General features: G+C 38.7%; 1 protein-coding gene across 1 annotated transcript; it reads left to right on the top strand.

Moving 5' to 3' along the window:
* The first annotated feature begins 1,727 nt into the window (after positions 1-1,727).
* On the top strand, positions 1,728-17,196 carry LOC139315811 (DGAT1/2-independent enzyme synthesizing storage lipids-like). The gene is made up of 8 exons (XM_070942286.1): positions 1,728-1,739; positions 3,488-3,626; positions 7,080-7,409; positions 12,356-12,520; positions 13,276-13,469; positions 15,305-15,365; positions 16,219-16,358; positions 17,092-17,196. The coding sequence occupies exons 1-8, from the start codon at positions 1,728-1,730 to the stop codon at positions 17,194-17,196; spliced, it is 1,146 nt and encodes a 381-aa protein (XP_070798387.1).
* The last annotated feature ends 5,328 nt before the right edge of the window (positions 17,197-22,524 follow it).

Here is a 22,524-nt window from a genome sequence, read left to right as displayed (position 1 = left end):
ATTGGTATCACCAAGGTGTACATCCCAGATAAGGAAATTTAGACTTTTCTGTGAAATGTTTTTTCGCTATTAGCTGAAGAGTTTTGTTTGCTTCTGTTATTTAATTCTCTTTAGAAAGCTCTCTCTCGTAGTGATAAACACATACTGGACTCCAATATGCAAAATAACTGCATCTGCTGAAACACACTTTTTCTCTATAAAATGTTTAGTGATTTATCATATCCTTCAAAAGGAAAATGAGTTTTGTATCAATAATTTTGTGTAGGATAGGAAAAAGAAGTGGCAGGTGGATTTGAAGAATCTGCTGCTATGTGATTTTGTATATTTTGTATTGAATTTATTACATAATTCTAATAAAACTGGAATATTATGGGTACTAAATCTAGTAGAATCATTTCTAAGTAGGCCTGCAGAGATAAGGTTATGAAATTGATTTTGTTGTTTCATTTTTAAGACAAATTTAGGAAAAAGGTTCCTAGATGATCAGGTTCAATGGAACAGAAAGTATGATTTGCAACCCACGTAGTGGATTTGGAAATTTTATCCTTGCTTCTGGTCTTAGTAAGACTATAGGAGTTGTGATAGCTGCAATTGCACTTATGATAACTATGTATTCACCAGCAATCAAGCTGAGCTCAATGGCTGACAGCCAACCTTAGGAGGAAAGGAAGCAAATCAACATGCCTAACAAGAAAAACTGGTTGCAACTGTAGAAGATCATTTGCCCTGAATTCTCTGAAGTTCTTCTTAGGCTAATGGATTTTTGCTATGAGTTCCTGTCCTAGTCTCAAAGTTAACATATTCTTGTTCATAGGATTGAGGGCATTTTCTCCATCCATGTGGAAGGATGGAGTTGTAGAATATTTGAAATGTTAGAAAGTAGAATGTAATAGACTTTGTAAGAGATTGGACTTTTAAGCTGGATTCCTTTTCTTTCCAGAAATTTTCTCTTAAACCCTTGCACTAACATATGTACATTATGAGCCCTGAGTTTATTCTTGTAAGCATGTGTGATTTAGATAGGGTAAGTATGAGGGTCCTTGATGCTCTATGAGCTTGATTGATTTCTGCGGATGTTTCATTCCCAACTAAGTAATTTCATCAGTGCTAGATGGTAGTGGTGTTTGCTCTCATTTTATGTACTAGTGTCATGCCCTGTCAGCACTGACGACAGATATAACACATGGATACACTTTACAATAGTTTCAACTGTGAATATCCTAGACCAAGACATGTCCAGAAATACTACAGAATGCCTAGAACCGTGATGGCGAATCTATGGCACACGTGCCACAGGTGGCACACGAACCATATCAGTGGGCACAACAGCTCAGCTCTGGCACACATGCACATGCCAGCCACCTGATTTTCGGGCCTTCTGAGCCCACCAGAAGTAGGGAAACAGGCTGTTTCCTGCCTCCAGAGGGCCTAGGGGAGGGGAGGGAAGGCCCACTTTTCTTTCTCACCTGGCTCCAGATCCTGGGAGAAGGAGGAGGAGGAGGAGGAGGAGGAGGAGGAGGAGGAGGAGGAGGAGGAGGAGGAGGAGGAGGAGGAGGAGGAGGAGAAGAAGAAGAAGAAGAAGAAGAAGAAGAAGAAGAAGAAGAAGAAGAAGAAGAAGAAGAAGAAGAAGAAGAAGAAGAAGAAGAAGAAGAAGAAGAAGAAGAAGAAGAAGAAGAAGAAGAAGAAGAAGAAGAAGAAGAAGAGCCTTAACTGGATGTTGTTATCCCATGGTTAGCAGCGCATGGAGGGCCATATCAAAAAAATCTTGTGTCAAACATTAACGCTCAGGCCTGGACTAGGATTCTAATTTCAGGACTTAAAATCATGACTGATTTTACAGGCCTGATGCCTCTGCTATTGCTGTAGAATTACCAATTTCATTGGGACTGCTGTTTCTGCAGCTAACTTTGCAGTCTTGGCCTATTTCATGAATATTTAGGCCAATTGACCGTGGAGAAGGCCAAATCAATAGTAAAAGAGAGAATCAGAAACATTGATCATCAAATGAAATCCGCAGTGCCCCTGAACACTATCACCAAATCAGGGGTGGGTTCTAAAATTTTTTACTACCGGTTCTGTGGGCGTGGTTTATTTTGTGGGTGTGACTTGGTGACGGGGTAATGTGACTGGGTGGGCATGGTCAACTTTTTTTTTTTTTACTTTTAAAAGCATTTTTTCTACAACCTTAAGAAGTTGCAGAAAAAAATGCTTTTAGAAGCCTCTGACGATCACAGCTGAACTGCATGATCATCAGAGGCTTTTTTTTTTACTTTTAAAAGCATTTTTTCTACAACCTCTTCTGCCAAAAAAATGCTTTTAAAAGTAAAAAAAAAAGCCTGTGATGAGGTGGGCAGGGTAAGCGGACCAGTTTGGGGGCGTGGCCAACCAATGTTATTACCGGTTCTTCGAACTACTAACATTTTTTACTACCGGTTCTTGTGAACCAGTGTGAACCGGGAGCAACCCACCACTGTCTGCCACCCTGCCTGATTTGTAATTCCAATTTGCAATAAAAATTGAGAAATTTCTTGACGGTGAGAACAATTAATCAGTGGAACAATTTGCCTGCAGAAGTTGTAAATGCTCCAACATGGGAAGTTTTTAAGAAGATGTTGGATAACCATATGTCTGAAGTGGTGTAGGGTTTCCTGCCTAAGCAGGGGGTTGGACTAGAAGGTCTCCAAGGTCCCTTCCAACTCTGGTATCCTATTCTATCCAACCATTCTTGAATTACAGACACTGCATATGTTTTCTCATGTGCAGTGCTGGAGAAGCCTGCTCCAGCCTTCAGGGAGAGTGAAATTCCAAAGGATAGATGTCACAACAGAAAATAATCACCCCATCCATTGTGGAATATCAAAAACTGAGATTCCCAGAAAATGCCTTTCTGCATCAGATTAGATTAGATCAGGGGTCAGCAACCTGCAACTCTGGAGCCACATATGGCTCTTTCATCCCTCTGCTGCGGCTCCCTGTCACTCAAAATATGTGTCACAACCGCCAATGTGCGACACCTTCCAGCATGCGATTTATTGAGGTTTTCAACCCCCGTAGGCCAACCATGGATAAATCCAAGAAAAGAAAAGTTTCAGAAAGAAACAGAATGTTTAATTCAACTACATATGCTAGTTTGTGGCCTCTCAAGAAATAGTCAGGCACGGGAAGGGTTTTGTGGCTCCCGGAGTTTTCTTTTCTGTGGGAAACAGGTCCAAATGGCTCTTTGAGTGTTTAAGGTTGCAGACGCCTGGATTAGATCATAGGGCCCAAATGGTATCATGGCCCAGGACTCAGACTCAGGTGAATCTGTTCATGCTGATCCAAGTAGAATGTCAGCCTCAGCAGAATAACAAATCAGGAGTCATCTGAGGTTGATTAAACACAGGCGCCATAAGAACACAGGCAGATTTAGTTCTCATTTCTTAAGCTGCTTGTTCTTTACTTAAAGATGAATGTTAGTTGGCATTGGCTAAAAGAAAGTTAATTCTAGGTATTTGAATTCAGTTTGTTCTTACTCCACCCTCTGAGGGAGGAGAGTGTAATATTTGTTCATTTAAAACCATATTTCATCAGAGTAAAATTAATCCTCCAAGCAAGCTGTTTGAAACAGGTAATGATTGTGTATGCAGGTGAAATTCATCGTCTTTTTTTCAATACTGGGAGGGGTGTGTGAGTCCCTTCTATTTTTAATCAATAATGTTCGGATTGTTTATAAATGTACAACTTTTCTTTTAATGTTTTGATACTGACCTCAGTGTAATATTTTCATTGCAGAAACGTTGGGGTTGTTAATGTATAAACTATTGTTTCATTCTGAAGGAAATTCAGCTGAATCGCCTATTTTCATCACCTCCTCTAAGTGACTAAATGGCATGTCAGAATCGTTTTGCAGAAAGCTGAATATTATTCCAAAACTTTGTGGTCATTCTGAGGTTGCTTCTCAAACATCTGTAGAATCTGAAATATTACTGCAATATCGTTCCATCAATGAACAAAGCCAAGAAGAGAGGCTAATAGTGATACCAGCTATCAGTGTGTGCATGGAACAGTGTAATGCTATTGCTTCTATCTCTCTTGTTCTGCTAGAAGTTTTTTGAGCAGGTTAGGTTACAGAAAACAAAGACAGGAAATATTTATTTATTATTATTATTATTTGGAAAATTTATATTTATTATTCTGAATAATGAATTTATTATTCATTCTATCAGTAAATCAGAGAGTTTCCTTATTAATAGATTGCGAAAGAGTGATAGATTGCGAGACAATATATTTCTTTATCTTGTTCTGCATTACTGTATAATGGTATAAGGAAATCCTTTAGTGAAGCATGCATGAAGCATTTCTTACTGAACAGTTAAGGGAGTGATGCCTTTTTCCACACTTATATGACTGTTTTGGCATCTGTGCTGGCTGATTCCAGACACATTACTTTTTTCCCTCAAACTCCAATACTCAGAAGCTATAGAACGTTTAGATGTATAACCAATTTCTTTTTTAAAAAGCTGTATTAAGTGGGAGTGCTCCATGCCATAGGACCTAGTTATCTTTGAGACCGCCTGCTGCCACCGACGGCCTCCCATCGACCTGTGCGCTCCCATAGAGAGGGCCTCCTTGGGGTGCCATCAGCCAAACAATGCAGGCTGGTGACCCCCAGGGGGAGGGCCTTCTCTGTGGGGGCACCTACCCTCTGGAATCAATTGCCTCCAGAGATAAGGAGAATCCAAGACCTCGGTGCCTTCCGCCGTGCCCTTAAAACCTTCCTTTTCCAGCAAGCCGGGCTGGCCTAATTTTTTAAGTGTTTTTAAGTGTTTTGTTTATTGTTTTTAATTAATGGGGCCAAATTTATATATGTATATTTTAACTGTATTTTAATATTTGTACTTGATGTTTTTACTTGGCTGTTCACCGCCCTGAGTCCTCAGGGAGAAGGGCGGTATACAAATTCAAAATAAAATAAAAAATAAAATAAAATAAATTGATTTATATTAAAATGTTGAATTTATATTAAACAACTGTAATATTACATAATTAACCAATGTGAGGATGGATATAAAAATAGATGACAATGAGAAGGGGTATAATATAGAATAGAAGGGAAAAATTGAATTTGATTAAGATTAGAGATGAGGATGAAGGGTAATATTGTTTTTTTTTTAAAAAAAAAAAAGATAAGGAATAAATATGGCAAAAAGGAAATATAGAAATTGTAAATTTAATTGAAATGACTAAACACTGTTTAAATTTGTGAACTGGCCAAATACTCTGTTCAAAGAAAATACATTGTATGTTTGTATGTGTGTTTCTAATTACTGCTATTTATTTATTTATTTTTATTTATTTATTTACTTCAAATTTATATACCACCCTTCTCCCTAGGGACTCAGGACGGTGTACAGCCAAGTAAAAACACATAAATACATATTTATATTTATTCTCTTTTATTCTTTAAAGTTTAACAATTCATTCTTTATCTTAATATATTTATATTTGTTTGGGGTTGTCTTTCTTCCATTTCATCTTTTTTACTGTACAGCAATCTTTCTCCTCAAACCTACCACCTCTCTCTTTTCTTTCCTTCTTATTTTGTCTTCCCCCCCTCTTCTTCTCCTCCTCTCTTCCTCCCTCTCTTCCCCTCACTCTTACTCTAATTTCCCTTCCCTTCCTCCCTTCTCTTCCTTCCCTGTCTCTCCTTCTTTCTTCCATCTCTCTTCTCCTTCCTTCATCCCTCTCTATTGCTGTATCCTTTTGTGCATATGGATTACTCAGAGGGCTGAAAAAGTTATTTTTGACCGGTCCTCGCACTTTTGACCAGTCCTCGCACTTACGACTGTCCTCACCTTTTATGTTTTGCGCCCTATCTTGTCACTGTGGTGAAGACAAGTAGTGGTGAAATGACTGACACAGTTGTTAAGAATGGCGCAACGGGCATAAATGTGAGGAAGGTCATAAGTGCGAGGACTGGTCAAAAATTGTGACGACCAGTCAGAAATGACTTTTTTCAGCCCTCTGAATAGTCCCTATGTCATATGGACTAGTCAGAAAGCTGAAAAAGTTATTTTTGACCGGTCCTCGCACTTTTGACCAGTCCTTGAACTTACGACTGTCCTCACATTTTACGTTTTACGCCCTATCTTGTCACCATGGTGAAGAGAAGTAATGGTGAAATGACTGACACAGTTGTTAAGAATGCCGCAATGGGCATAAATGTGAGGATGGTCATAAGTGCGAGGACTAGTCAGAAATGACTTTTTTCAGCCCTCTGAGTAGTCCCTTTGCACATAGCCACGCCCACACGGTCACATGACCAGCTAGCCACACTCACCCAGTCACATGACCACCAAGCCACACCCTCCAACTAAGCCACGCCCACAGAACCGGTTGTTAAAAATACTGAATCCCACCACTGAGTAGCACAATGTTTTTATACGCTCTGGGAGACTGATTTGTTGTGCAACATTCCTGATATTTTAGCTGCAGAAGAACTACAAGAAGAGTATTTTGGAATTTATGGTGATGAAAGTCTTGAAGCTCACTTGCCAACTGAAGATTAATGTCCTCAGATACAAACCTGTTTTACTATTTGTTTTCTATTAATTGAAGCTAACTTGCCAAATGAAAATTAGTGTCCTCAAACAAAACTACCATCCCAGTTCTCATCCCATTCTGCCTTGGAGATGCCTATCATAATGAAACAAGTTCTAGCAGAAAGGAACAGAAGGCGGGTTTCTTGCAAGCAGTCTACAATTGATCCCTTTCTAATAAAAATAAAGGACGGGGGTGCACCTTTGGCTGGCCATTCAAACCTTTTCTTTCTTGGTTGGTTAAAAGAAAAAACAAGTTTAGTCTGAGCCTCTAACTATACCAGTAATATTTCATTTAAAGTAGCAATAGTTTGATTGATTGTACGAAGATTTGATTTGTTTTACCATCTCACAGCTCAGTAAGGCCTTCTTCATAAGGCTATTTGAAAGTATCATTACAAGGTATTCAGTGCCATTCTGATATTCTGCTGTCGAAAGCTCAATATTGCAAATAGTAATTATATTAAAGCTTGTTTGTACTTTTTTTTTCCAGGAAGAAAGCACTTTTGGACTTTTATTCATGTAGACTGAGTTTAAACATGACCGCAGAAAATATATTCTATACCCCTAGAAAAGAATATTCCATATGGTCAACTTACATTTTGGAAGAATGTGCAGGCTTTATGGTATATCCCATAACAGTGTTAGCAATACTGATACTATTATACTATCCATTTATTTTTGCATTTTCTTGCTTCTATGCCACTAGTCTAGTAGTTCATGTGTGGAAAAAAATTGGTAATTTGCCAGAAGATACCAGTAGCAAACAATGGGATATGCCAAGGAAAATATACGCACTGGTGACAGATTTGTTTGGAAAGATACTGCACAGTAAGTAGGATGTTTTTCATTAATTCTTTAAGGCAGAGATAAGGAATATATTTTCCCTCATAGACATCATTCCTGGGGCCAACCCTTATCTGCAGTCATTTGTATCTTGGAACCTCATCAGAATGTAGTAGAAAATAAAGGGAAAACTGTGGCTGCATACTGCCAATTTATATAGAATTCGCTTTTTAAAAAATGCTTCTGCAATTAGTCAAGAAACTCCCTTAATCTCTGAGGTTGCAGAACTGAATGAAGGAGCTGCCTTACCCTCAATTTAAGAGAATAATTGCAGTACAATATCAAGTTTGCTTATGGTCACTCACACACACACTCATACCAAGGTGAATAGCCAAGTTCAAATCATTTTTAACTGAACACTGAGTTATAACTGGTTCTTCGGAATTTGCAGAGACCTGAAGAATTTAAAGTAAGACAAAAATTTTATTGGTTTTGCAATGTAGATTTTCATTTTCTCACATGCACGCAGACATTTGCCACATCCTTCTCAGCTAGCCTGCCAGGTATTAGTCAGAGGGATGGAAGCTACCAATTATAGATAGAAAGTTAACTCAAAGAGTGCACAGGCCTTACTTATGACCCCTTTTATCCTCCAAAGTGTTCGGTTTGTTGCTTCTCAGGACTGGCAGCTATTCTTGCCATGTTCATTTTAAAGTCTAATAGCTGTTGGTGGGTGTAATGTATATAGTTTTGGCGGGAAGTTTAAAAGAACAATAGCACGTTGGTGATTGGCTAACTCCCTGGTCAGAGAAGTATATAAAGGGAGCTGTTTTACTGTATGCTTTGCTGGATTCACACTGTGAATTAAAGAGCTGTTGTTACTGAAGACCTTGCTTCTGCCTCCTCATTCACCCAATTTAACAGTGGGATTTGGAGAAGGGTTTTCCACGTGCTCAGGCCCAACTTCTTTTGACTGGTTCTGATGACGTTTTTGCACTTGTTTCCTTAAAGACTTAGTTTCTTCTTATCTACTTCCTGGAGATTTTCAAAAGTAAACAGGTCAACCATTTGTCTGAGATGTTATAAGTTTCATGCTTTGGCAAGGGGGTTGGAGTAGAGGACCTCCAAGGTCTCTTCTAGCTCTATGATTCTATGGTTCCATAATCTAGAAGACCTGATTCCTGGCTTTTTGTGCACACTGCTTATGTGCCTGTTTCATCTTTACTCTCATACATGCATAATTTTAAAATAATAATAAGTTAAACCTTATGTGTACTATATAACTAACCATAAATAGCAGAAATATTTGGGTATATACATCTTCATATCCTTATATTCCTAAAAATTCAGAATTAGAAAAATAAAAAACAATATATCTTAGGAAAATATTAGGAAAAGTAAAAAAAAACAGAGAGGAAATTGCTCAGCACTCTGGACGAACAAGACCTCCTATCTAGCAAAAACACTAGCAAATGTTTTCCCTGGGAGAACATTTGGGACAGAGAATAGGCCCTTATCTCCCTTGTATAGGGGAAGGCATGTGCCTCTCATCATCGGCATAGCAACCCCAAAAATCCCTGGCCTTCTCTCCAGTGCTCTGTTTAATGACTGCAACTTGGAAAGCAGTCATTGAGTGAAGCGGTCATATGGCTTCTCTTATTATAGTCAAAAGAAGACGACTACCTATAATATCTTTTGTTCTAAGGTTTCAGTTACTTAGAAGCACATCAGCTTTACATTTTATGTTAAGACATAATTTGTCCTGTTTTTGGCCTGGCACAAAATAGACATCCAACCTAGCAATCTGTAGTTCTAGCCTTTTTGACAATTAAAATAATTTGAATGTTGTTTCATATGCAAAGCCCAATAACTAGAAGTCTGGCAGTAAACAAATTAAGATCAGCAATATTTCTGCTAATCCTTGCCTCTACCATGTGCAATTTTTCCTGTGCCTTAATATTAAACTCCAAATGTGCTGTTTTAATTTAAACTTTTTTTTTCCAAATTGTACTTAGGCTGTTAATCATTACCATTAACTAGACCTTTGGATAAAGCTGGAAGAAGCTATCTGAAGCCCATACATTCTATATGTTTGTAAGAATTTTGGAAAGTGTCAACAAAATTGATGGCCCTACCCACACGGGGGGAAACACGCTGGATCTGGTTTTTGTCTCTGGACAGTGGTTGAGTGATCTCGAGATAGGGGATATAGTCACCGAGCCCTTGTCATGGTCTGATCACTCTCTCCTTTGTCTCGACCTTCGAACCGCTACACCCCGCCGCAGGGAGGCGGAGCTGGTAAGATGGTTCCGCCCCAGGCGCCTGACGGAACCTGACAGGTTCCAGATGGAGCTTGGGCCATTCCCTGAGGCTCTGGCACACGCCTCGACTGGAGACCTAGTGGCCGCCTGGGATAGGGCGGCCACTGGAGCTCTGGACCGGGTCGTGCCTTTGCGGCCTCTGACCTGGCGCCGATCTCATTTAGCTCCTTGGTTCACTGAGGAGCTGAGGGAGTTGAAGCGCCAGAAAAGACGCCTAGAGAGCAGTTGGAGGGCCAGTCTTTCTGAATCTGACCGGACACTGGTAAGATCTCATATTAGGAATTACCTAGTGGCGATAAAAGCAGCGAAATGTAGCTATTTTGCTGCTCTTATTGCGTCATCAGATAATCGCCCGGCCCGCCCTGTTTAGGGTGACCCGCTCCCTGCTCCACCAGGAAGCGTGGGAGGACCCCTTGGAGGGTAGAGCCGAGGATTTTGTTCAGTATCTGTATGACAAAATCACTCAGATTCGGGAAGATCTGGACTCCGACTGGGTAGTCTCAGGGGGAGGGACTGGGGCAGGTCTTGAGAATGTTATCTGGGATGAGTTTGATCCTGTGACCCCTGAGGATGTGGACAGGATTCTGGGTAGACTGAACGCGACCACTTGTTTATTGGACCCGTGTCCTTCCTGGTTAGTGCTGGCTTCTCGGGAGGTGACACAAGGCTGGTTCCAGGGGATTATAAATGCTTCATTGGGTGAGGGTGTCTTTCCTGCCGCCTTGAAAGAGGCGGTGGTGAGGCCTCTCCTCAAGAAGCCTTCCCTGGACCCGGCAATGTTGGTAAATTAACGTCCGGTCTCCAACCTTCGTTTTGTGGTGAAGGTTATTGAGAGTGTGGTTGCGCAACAGCTCCCCCAGCACCTGGATGAAACGACGTATCTGGATCCATTCCAGTCGGGCTTCAGGCCCAAGTACAGCACGGAAACGGCATTGGTCGCGTTGGTTGATGATCTCTGGAGGGCTCGGGACAGGGGGTGCTCCTCTGTCCTGGTCCTGTTAGATCTCTCAGCGGCTTTTGATACTATCGACCATGGTATCATGCTGCACCGGTTGGAAGAGTTAGGGGTGGGAGGCACTGTGTTGCGGTGGTTCTCCTCCTTTCTCTCTGACCGGTCGCAGTCTGTGTTGACAGGGGGACAGAGGTAGACCCCGAGCCCCTCATATGTGGGGGTGCCGCAAGGGTCGGTCCTCTCGCCTCTCCTGTTCAACATTTATGTGAAGCCGCTGGGCGAGATCATCCGTGGTTTCGGGGTGGAGTACCATCAGTACGCTGACGACACCCAGCTGTACATCTCCACCCCGGATCACCCCACCGATGCTCTTGAAGTGATGTCCCGGGGCCTGGAGGCCGTACAGATCTGGATGGGGAGGAACAGGCTCAGGCTCAACCCATCAAAGACCGAGTGACTGTGGTTTCCGACGTCCCAATATAGTCAGGTGACGCCATCACTGACTATTGGGGGCGAATCATTGGCCCCCACGGAGAGGGCTCACAACTTGGGCGTCCTCCTGGATTCACGGCTGTCTTTAGAAGAGCACTTGACGGCCGTGACCGGGAGGATTTTTCATCAGGTTTGCCTGATTCGCCAGTTGCGTCCCTTTCTGGATCGGGACTCATTACGCACGGTCACTCATGCCCTCGTCACCTCCCGCCTGGACTATTGCAATGCTCTCTACATGGGGCTCCCCTTGAGGAGCACCCGGAGGCTCCAACTGGCGCAGAGTGCGGCCGCGCGGGTGGTAATGGGAGCGACATGGCGCTCCCATGTAACACCTCTCCTGCGTGAGCTGCACTGGCTCCCGGTGGTCTTCCGGGTGCGCTTCAAGGTTTTGGTTACCACCTTTAAAGCGCTCCATGGCTTAGGACCTGGTTATCTACGGGACCGCCTACTACCACCAATAGCCTCCCACCGGCCAGGACTCCTCCGGGTGCCGTCAGCCAAGCAGTGTCGGCTGGCGACCCCTAGGGGGAGAGCCTTCTCTGTGGGGGCACCTACCATCTGGAATGAGCTCCCCCCAGAGATACGGAGGATCCCGGATCTGGGCACCTTCCGCCGCGCCGTGAAGACCTTTTTATTCCATCAAGCGGGCTTGGCCTAATCTCTTCCCTTTTTTAAATATGTAAATTTTAATCTGTTTTTAAATTATTGGGGTGTTTTAATCTGTCTGGGCCAAAATGATTTAATTTGATTTTATCTGGTTTTTAAATTTTTTGTATCTATGTATTTTATTGTTTGGCTGTTCACCGCCCTGAGTCCTTCGGGAGTAGGGCGATATACAAATCAAATAAACTAAATAAACTAAACTAAACTAAAATGCCAAAACTGTCTTTTTAAAAATGAGGTTATAAAATGGACAAAATCTCTGAAGACAGAGATATTTGTGGGAAAGGTTTGATGTCACTAAGTAACATGAATCTAAGTAACTTATAGGAAACTAGACTGAATGTGTGGGATCACAAAAGCAGTAACACTGATTTCTCAGAAGATTCTAATTTTTTTCATTTTTCATTTTTTTATTTTGAGGATCAATGTGATCGTTCCAAAAAGCACATTTGATTTAAAATGTTTAGCTTGATAAGAAAAATATGCCATTTTTCTATGTGATCTTCTATAGGAAACTCTTCTGGAAAAAAACTGAAGCCATTTCATTGTTCTCCCATTAACAGGTTATGAGATTTCTGGACTAGAAAATTTACCCGAAGGACCAGCGATTCTTGTATTTTATCATGGAGCCTTTCCAATTGACTATCACTGTTTTGTAAAAAGGTTGTATAGACTCACTGGGAGAGTCTGCTATTCCGTGGTAGACCATGTTTTCTCTCTTTTACCAGGTAAAAAATTACTATGTTTAGGGTTTTTTTAGGGGGAAGGTTAATAAAATTGATTCACTAACCTGTGAAGTCCAATTTTTCTTCTTCAAAGTCTTGTTTTGAGTTTTTTATTTTTTATTTATTTATTTGTCAAGCATGTATAAGATAACAGATATAAGTATAAACATGATTATGAATACGGGAAATGGATACGAATAAATGGGGACATTAGGACAGGTACGGTAGGCATGTTGGTGCACTTATGCACGCCCTTTACAGACCTCTTAGGAATGGGTCGAGGTCAACAGTAGACAGTCTAAGGTTAAAGTTATGGGGGTTTGGCGATGTAACAACAGAGTCAGGTAGTGCATTCCAGGCATTGATCACTCTGTTGCTGAAGTTGTATTTTCTGCAATTGAGTTTGGAGCGCTTTACCTTAAGTTTGTATCTATTGTGTACTCGTGTATCACTGTGGTTGAAGCTGAAGTAGTCATTGACAGGTAGGACATTGCAGCAGTAATTTTGTGTACTACACTTAGGTCAGACTGAAGGCAACGTAGTTCTAAGTTGTCTAAGCCTGGTGGCATAAAGTATTCTGTTGTGAGCAGAGGAGTGGAAGACTCTTCTCATGAAATATCTCTGCTCGCTCAATTGTATTAATGTCTGATATGCAGTGCAGGTTCCAAACCGATGATGTTATGTCATGATGGAAATACATGTATTCTGTTTTCTTTTACAAGCAAGAACAGAATGATTTCTTAGGTCTGCTTTTGCAGGACTAAAACTATTCCTTTCCATTAATTACTGTGATTGTTATACAAGAGAAAGGTGTATAAACGTTCTGAAACAAGGACACTTACTTGGAGTTGCACCAGGAGGCAAACGAGAGCAAAACTATGGAAATCACCAGTATAAAGTAATATGGAGAAAACGTAAAGGATTTGCTCAGATAGCTATAGATGCCAAAGTGGTGAGCCATTTGTCTTCATATCTTTTTCCTAGTAGTCTTTTAAAGTGGAATGTGCAGTTATAAATATCATCTATTTATTTTTAAGCTATTTGCTAATGCACAGGAGGATGCATACAACCACAAATCAGATTGGCCAGGCCAGGAAAAGGAAAATCTTGTTTTTTTCAGTTCATATAATTCAAATCACTTTTTTATTTTCATCATTTTATTATGCTAAACTATTTAAAACAATGAAAGTATAAATGCATACATTATGTAGTCATGCATACAAATAGCATAGCTACAAAAGAAGTGAAAATTAAAATTAAAATTAAAATTAAAATAGGAAGGAAGAGTTTTCTTTCCTTTTGTTCTAGTAAAAATTTGTCTATTCAATCCTTAGCAATCCATACAATGGCATCAACTATTAGATATGAAAGGCAGTGCACAGGAAAATAAAGTGTATGACTTACCCATCCGTGCCAAATTTGATTGTAATAAAAAGTATGCTGCTCTCCTGAAAAACAAGTGAAGAAAATAAAATGATAAATAATACAAGTGTCATAAAATTAGAAATAAAATCATTACCCTATAAAACTTAAAAATGATGCTGTTCTCCTACACCCCCCAGAAAAGAAAGAAAAAAGAAAATCATTGGTATATAAAATTTGGTACAACGGAATCAGGCAGTTAACTTTTGTTTTCTATGTTAATTCCTTTGACCAGGTGATTTTGTGTGGGGGGTGGCATATCCATATCTGCCTGGTTCACATTCAAAAAAGTTCCATTATTACCTTCCCTTACAAAAGTGACATTGGTGGCAGCTATTGAGAAAATGGCTAGGAGAGTGAATATGAAAACTGTGGAACCTAGCTTTTCAATTGATTGAAAATCAACCCATTCAGCAAATCTTAAACTTGAGATAACAGAGGTTTTTCAATCCACAGATCATACATCTCATTTAAAGTACACATCTCTGCTCCAGTAATCAATCTTCAAAGTTTTGTTTTAAGAGTGAAATGTAAACATGACACTTGTAGCAGATAATTTTGTGTACTACACTTAGGTCAGACCGAAGGCGGCATAGTTCTACCTTGATTTATGAAGATATATAAAAATGAGAGCACTTGCACATATATATTCTTCATGGCTGAAGCCATGACTAAGGCAAACAATCAGCCAAACACTCAAATTACCACTGTGAGAAGGAATAATCTATTTCCCACCAAAATCTTAAATAACAGGTGGTCACACTATTCCCTTGCCTAGAATGAAGTATGAAAGACCAAGTGACAGTTGGAAAATTGCAGAATGGAGCTCACAGGATGATCCCTGTCTTATGAAGAACACTGAAATTCAGCATTTGCCCAAGGATGCTAGATGCCAATAACAGATCAGAAGGAGTCAATTTATCTGTAACAAATATGGGCAAAGTTATAGGACAGGGTAGTAAACACTCAATAAAAAAAGAATTGCAATGTTTTCATTCAACTCTTGCCTTTGTCTTTCTTTGGCATATTAATTATGTGAAAAATAAAACTGAAGTTTAATATTAGTTTATAAATCAGGATCTTTTGGATGCATGAGCATGAAATTTCAGCACTAAGGAAAGAAGTTCAGCTGAACTACATTTAGTACAATAACACATCAAACCACATTTAATACAATAATGTCGCTGCTAAAAATAACAAATAGGACGTCATAAAAGTACAATGACATTATACAATATATTATTAATATTAGTTTATCAATACAACCTTTTAATTGACGTATTTGATGTCCAAATAATACATTTCATTCCTTTCATATACTGTAACTAAAAGAATTTCATTATTTGTTTCTTTTATTTCTTCTAGCCAATCATTCCTTTCTTTACACAAAATATTAGAGAAGGATATATGACATATGTAAATATAAGTAAGTAAAACTTTATCTATTCTTGGGAATGTTATTTATTTAAGACTATAAATTTGTACATCTCCATCTTTGCTTACCATGTTTAATTTGAATGATTCAAGCAAGAATAGCTAAATCTGGGTTCTAAGTAAAGTAAAAATCTAATTGGGGTACGTTAATTTGGGATTATTTTCATTTTATTGCTAGGAAAACTGTTTAAGAGGTGGTACATGTGAGTTTTATCCTAGAATGAGAAAAGACTGTATATGCTCTCTCTTCAGATGACGTCGGGGTCGGTGGGCAGAGCCTCCCACCAGTTTTACTACCAGTTCTATAGAACCAATGCGAACCGGGGGAACCCACCACTTATACATGCATACATATTCCAGTACTCCAGAGCTTTAGTGGAAAAACTGATTTAATACATTCCCCATAACTGATGTCATGTTATGGAATTATAAGGCACATGACCCAAAAATTATGGAAATTCAGCAAAGTTATCCATATTCTGTAAATGAATTGGTATTTATCCTGGAAAGTCTGCCTGTCTTGTCTGATTATCTGTCTACTTATCTATCAGTCTGCTGTCTGTCAGGCTAATTGTATTTGTGTGTCTATTTATGTGTCAGGATTAGCTTGCTTCTCCTAATTCTATTTTTTTCACAAATTTTTAATCTAAATTGTATTTTGCAAACTGTAAGGCTCCAAACATGGTGGCTTATTTTCTTGTTTCTGTATACTGCAAACATTTTCTATTAGTTGATTCCAGTGCTGGTAATAATTATTTAAATATAAACTGCTAACAAAGTCAAATATGAAACTCTTGGCAATCTGCTAATATGCATATCTGAGATTTTCTAAAACTTGTACCCAGGAGCAATGAGATGGTTTTATGAGCGAAACCGATTGATATCCTTTCCAATGTGTGGAATGTTTCCAGTTAAACTTATAACCCATATTGGAAAACCAATTCCATATGATCCAGATATAACTCCTGAAAAATTAACTGAAAAGGTAAGTGTATTTCTATTGTAAAGAGAAAATATTCATTCAAATTAAAACTTCATTCTTTATGAAATTATAAGATCTATAATAACTATTTGCAAACAGTTATTGAAATACATTAATTAGATGTGCATAAATATTGTTGAGTGTTTGGTACATAAGTGTCAATGTAAGATTATCATCCACCCATCCCTTACTGGTTAAACAGCACTTATTCAAGCTACAGAATATGATTAACAGCATGCATAAATGAAAATTCATATGAATTTTCTCTTGATTACAGTATGCAATAAACTGTAGATCTTTTGCGTACTGTTCTGCAGACAGTATGCAAAAGAGACAGATAGTTGTACACCATATATTTACAGATTTATAGGAAAATGTGATTTATCTGATTATGAATGGTATAGCATGAGTAGGAAGAGACAAAAAAAATCTTTTCCATTAGATAAAAGATAACATTGGTTTTCAAATGTATGTTAATGACCGTAATGAAGAGCAAGTTAGAATTATATATATATATATATATATATATATATATATATATATATATATATATATATATATATATATATATATGTTTAAATATGTGGTGTGTTCAATTAAAGAGTCCATATACTTTATATTTATTTCCAGAATGTTCTTGTAATAGTTCCTGAACCATAAATCTAAATTAAATCTTTTTTTTTTCTTTTTTCTCTCCCATTCCATCCCACCTCATGCCACTCCACTGTTCCAACAGACTCAAAGGGCAATAGAAGATTTACGGGACAAACACCAGAAAATCCCAGGAAGCATATTGCATGCTCTTAGGCAACGCTTTGAAGCACATAACAAAGATAAATAGTGATATAACATCAACAATCTCTGTGGATAATATATGTATATATGTAACTAATATATATGTATGTGTAGTGCATGCATTCCATCAGGCACTTTTTGAAAACAAAATGTTGGGGAAAGATTGAGATGGGGTGAAAACATTTATTTCTTCAATGTGTTTAAATCTCCAACACCAGATTAAATTGCATCCTAAAATACCAAAAGCATTACATGATTTTTTTTTTCCAAACCCTTATGAATTATGTTTGCGAAATCCTGGTGAACTGGCAGATGACTGGATAAGACCAACTGTTATTCTAATCTTCAAAAAGGAGAAAAAGGAAACACAGCAAGATATAGACCAGTTACTCTGATGTCGATACTCTGAAAAAATTAAGAGTGTCTAGTGCTATCATAAAAAGATTTATCCTTAAACACTTTGAAAACAATTACTAAAACCTGTCTTGCCTTATCTAATATTTTTTAGATAGCTTCTTTAGAAGACTGTAGGAATTTTGTGCAGTTAGTATGTCTTGCTTTCCAGTAATGGGATTCAAATCCTGTCGCTACCGGTTTGCTCATGGCTGTGTGCGCGCTCGTGCATCATGTTTCTGCTACTGTGCATGTGCAGAGATGTCCGGGCAAGTGGGCAGAGCCTCTCACCGCCACTGCTACCAGTTCCCCCAATCCGGGGCAAATCGGTAGCAATCCACCACTGTTGCTTTCTTTACAAAGCAGTTGACAAGAGTATTTTATTCTGTGCAGCAGGATATTAGTGTATAGGTTGCGTGATGATAAATTGAGTGCATTGCTGACTTGAAAATTATCCTCAAAGAGTGATCATCATTCATCAAATACTGAGCATCAAACAATATTCAGTTGTGAATCCTGTACTCTTCAACAATTTAATTAATAACTTATAGGACAAATGTTTTAACAAATTTACAGATTTCTCAAGACTGGGTAAGATAATTCATACCTAGAAAACATAAACCGAATTCATAAAAATTTAACAGGGTACAGAAATAGCAGAAAATGAAAATTTAGCACATATTAATACAACTGTATGCAGTCAAATTCAGAAGCATAAGAATAGGATTATAAAATACCTAGACCAGTAATAGCATTTTAAATGGAGGGGTTGACTTGTAGTTAAACAGATCCTGAGACAACAGAAAGCAAATACAATTTTAAGCTGCTTTAACAGAAATATCGTTTATAAATTGCAGGAAGTAATTTCCTCTTTGACCCCTCAATTGTCAAGTAAACCTTGTTCAGCACATATCACAGAAATTATATAAATAATGACTTTTTTGTCAAATATAGTGCTCAAGGTGGATTAGCTAGTGTTAAATGACAACTTGTGACTTCTGGCCTTGTCTTCTTACTGTCCCTCCTGGAAAAGTCTATTGTTACCAGTGATGGGTTGCCCCCGGTTCACACTGGTTCTATAGAACCGGCAGTAAAATCGGTGAGGGGCTCTGCCCACCCGACATCATCAGACCGCTTCTGCGCATGCGCAGAAGAGCGCGTGCGCAGCCCAGTTGCAAACCGGTAGTAAAGGTAAGTAGAACCCACTCCTGATTGTTACCTCAAGAGGAATACCACAATGGGGCCTGAAATTGGGTTGTTGTTCTTGGAAGATGGAATTGCTTGAGATGAGAGCCCTCACAGTACTGACTCTGAGTTACCGGACACCCCTCATGCAATATCCTAAATATTTACGTACCAGAGTTATTCACCTCTTCTTTCTTCATTTCTGGAAAGATACGATCTTGATAATTTCAGTATATAAGAATGTCTAAAATGACCAAATAATGTTCACAAACTTTTGTCAACAATGAACTAGAATGCTTCTGAAAAGGCTGGACAAAACTTATTTGTCTATTTATGCAATGTGCCATAAATGGAATGAAAATAGGATTTGATGGAGGAAGAGTAATTTCAACAACATCCCTGGATATTGCATAGACCTAGAGATTAATGACTAGATACTTGCAACATGCCCTGCCCCACCTGTTTCCTACTAAGAGCTGAGGTGGCACAGTGGTTAGAGTGCAGTACTGCAGCTACTTCAGCTGACTGCTAGCTCAGCAGATCAGCGGATCAAATCTCACCGGCTCAAGGTTGACTCAGCCTTCCATCCTTCTGAGGTGGGTAAAATGAGGACCCAGATTGTTGGGGGCAATATGCTATTTAGTATACTGTCTTTGGTGTAAGCCACCCAGAGTCCTCGGAGAGTGGGTGGCATAGAAATACAATCAATCAATCAATCAATCAATCAATCAATCAATCACTGAAAAACAGTGACTTTTGACCATTTTTCATACTTATGACTGTTGCCTCATCCCCATGGTCATGTGATTTACATCACGTGTAAATTGACTCAAATTTATGACAGTTGCAGTGTCCTGGGATCATCTGGAATATAAAAATATATGTTGCTGCAGGTGTCACAGTTTACAAAGCTATGCGTGGCAAGATATGTGTGGATAAACTTATCTGTACCTTTGAATGTGAAAACTTTATCAATGGATGTGTCAGATTGGTTTAAGGAAGAGTTACTGGAAAGTCTGAAGACATAAGAAATTAAGGTTTTCCCAGCCTGAGGATAATTATTCTCCGATTAGTTATTTTTTTTACATATTAACCTCACCTGGTTCCCTTTCATGGAGCTTCCAAAATCTGTAAGCAATAGTTATGCTTAGGGCAGGGGTTGGCAACATTAAACACTCAAAGAGTCATTTGGACCGATTTCCCACAGAAAAGAAAACATCGGGACCCACAAACCCCTTTTGACATTTAAAATTAAAGATAATACAGCATATATCCAATTTCTCACCACATATTAAGCATACTGGTAAACCAGTCTTATCAGCAGTGAAAGCAAATGAATTTGCCCATGTACCATTAATCATTCTGCTGTCTGAAACTTTTCTTTTCTTGGATTTATCCAAAGGGTCTAAAAGCTCAATAAATCACGTGCCAGCAGTTGTGACACATATTTTGAGTGACAGGGAGCCACAGCAGGGGGGTGAAAGAGCCACATGCGGCTCCAGAGCCACGGATTACTGACCCCTGGTTAGAGTTTGGAAGAAACATGTCCATTATTCAGACTTATCATTAGTATTGCACAATGAATATTTCTCTGATGAAATTCTTTGCCTGGGAATAAAAGTGACCATTTCTAAATGTGGAACTAAAACACATGAATATTTCATCCTATCAAATAAACAATCTTCCCATTAAAGATTTCCTAATAGATCAAAGAACAAAGCAATAGTAAGGCCACATCTTAATATATTTACTGAGAAATCAGTGCCGAAATACACATATTCCTTTTCCAACATTATGTAACCTATGCTGGTATAGGCTTTCATATTCAGCATCTGTTGGGCAACAAACCACAGGCAACTGAGCAGGGACTGAATTAGATGACAGAACAGACCAACTTGGCTCTGAAGATGCCAGTCACAGTTACCAGAATATAGGTAGTCCTCCACTTACAATAGTTAAATGACCGTTCAAAGTTACAACGGCACTGAAAAAAGTGACTTATGACCATTTTTCACACTTATGACCATGGGTGGTTATGGGATCAAAATTCAATTGACTCATCAAAATGGCAATTGAATCATTTTTATGATGGTTGGAATGTCTCAGAGTCACTTGATCACCTTTTGAGAACTTCTGACAAGCAAAGTCAATGGGGAAGCCAGATGCATTTAACAACCGTGTTATAACTTAATCACTGCAGTGATTCACTTAACAACTGTGGCAAGAAATGTCATAAAATGGGGCAAAACTCACTTTAAAAATGTGAGTTTTTACTCACTTAGCAACATAAATTTGGGGCTCAATTGTGATCGTAAATTGAGGGCTACCTGTAATGTCAGAAAATTTGTCGTTCAGGCCACAATCACTAAAGTCGGAAGCCCAACACTGCCTTAAGTTCTGTAACCTCATTCCTAACCCATTGCCATAAGGCTGTGAACTCTGAATTGGTGAATATATTACCATATTCTATGTGCTTCATTAGTAGTGTCCTTTTCATCTCTTTTTCCTTTCTGACCAAGAAGGGGAACAAAGACAAATGGCACTGGATAAGCATGGGAAGTGAGAGGAATCTTCAGCTGAGCTCTTTAAAATAAAGATGGAAAGATTTCAAACTAGTAATGCCTTGAAACTTTTATCATAATTCAGATTTTGATATTGCTTTTTCAATCACTTATGTCAGGAGGTTATTGGTATCACCAAGGTGTACATCCCAGATAAGGAAATTTAGACTTTTCTGTGAAATGTTTTTTTGCTATTAGCTGAAGAGTTTTGTTTGCTTCTGTTATTTAATTCTCTTTAGAAAGCTCTCTCTCGTAGTGATAAACACATACTGGACTCCAATATGCAAAATAACTGCATCTGCTGAAACACACTTTTTCTCTATAAAATGTTTAGTGATTTACCATATCCTTCAAAAGGAAAATGAGTTTTGTATCAATAATTTTGTGTAGGATAGGAAAAAGAAGTGGCAGGTGGATTTGAAGAATCTGCTGCTATGTGATTTTGTATATTTTGTATTGAATTTATTACATAATTCTAATAAAACTGGAATATTATGGGTACTAAATCTAGTAGAATCATTTCTAAGTAGGCCTGCAGAGATAAGGTTATGAAATTGATTTTGTTGTTTCATTTTGAAGACAAATTTAGGAAAAAGGTTCCTAGATGATCAGGTTCAATGGAACAGAAAGTATGATTTGCAACCCACGTAGTGGATTTGGAAATTTTATCCTTGCTTCTGGTCTTAGTAAGACTATAGGAGTTGTGATAGCTGCAATTGCACTTATGATAACTATGTATTCACCAGCAATCAAGCTGAGCTCAATGGCTGACAGCCAACCTTAGGAGGAAAGGAAGCAAATCAACATGCCTAACAAGAAAAACTGGTTGCAACTGTAGAAGATCATTTGCCCTGAATTCTCTGAAGTTCTTCTTAGGCTAATGGATTTTTGCTATGAGTTCCTGTCCTAGTCTCAAAGTTAACATATTCTTGTTCATAGGATTGAGGGCATTTTCTCCATCCATGTGGAAGGATGGAGTTGTAGAATATTTGAAATGTTAGAAAGTAGAATGTAATAGACTTTGTAAGAGATTGGACTTTTAAGCTGGATTCCTTTTCTTTCCAGAAATTTTCTCTTAAACCCTTGCACTAACATATGTACATTATGAGCCCTGAGTTTATTCTTGTAAGCATGTGTGATTTAGATAGGGTAAGTATGAGGGTCCTTGATGCTCTATGAGCTTGATTGATTTCTGCGGATGTTTCATTCCCAACTAAGTAATTTCATCAGTGCTA

Source organism: Pituophis catenifer, unplaced genomic scaffold, assembly GCF_029215685.1.
Source record: "Pituophis catenifer annectens isolate HBS135680 unplaced genomic scaffold, rPitCat1.0.hap2 SCAF_3, whole genome shotgun sequence".
Classification (NCBI taxonomy): domain Eukaryota; kingdom Metazoa; phylum Chordata; class Lepidosauria; order Squamata; family Colubridae; genus Pituophis; species Pituophis catenifer.
The sequence above is the reverse complement of the archived record's forward strand: the minus strand, read 5'-3'. Positions and strand labels throughout refer to the sequence as shown.

Excerpts from the sequence above, each read along its gene's own strand:
- LOC139315811 (XM_070942286.1), top strand. Across the intron at positions 7,410-12,355 it reads GTTTGGAAAGATACTGCACA|GTTATGAGATTTCTGGACTA; the intron begins GTAAGTAGGATG and ends TCCCATTAACAG. Across the intron at positions 15,366-16,218 it reads TATGACATATGTAAATATAA|GAGCAATGAGATGGTTTTAT; the intron begins GTAAGTAAAACT and ends ACTTGTACCCAG.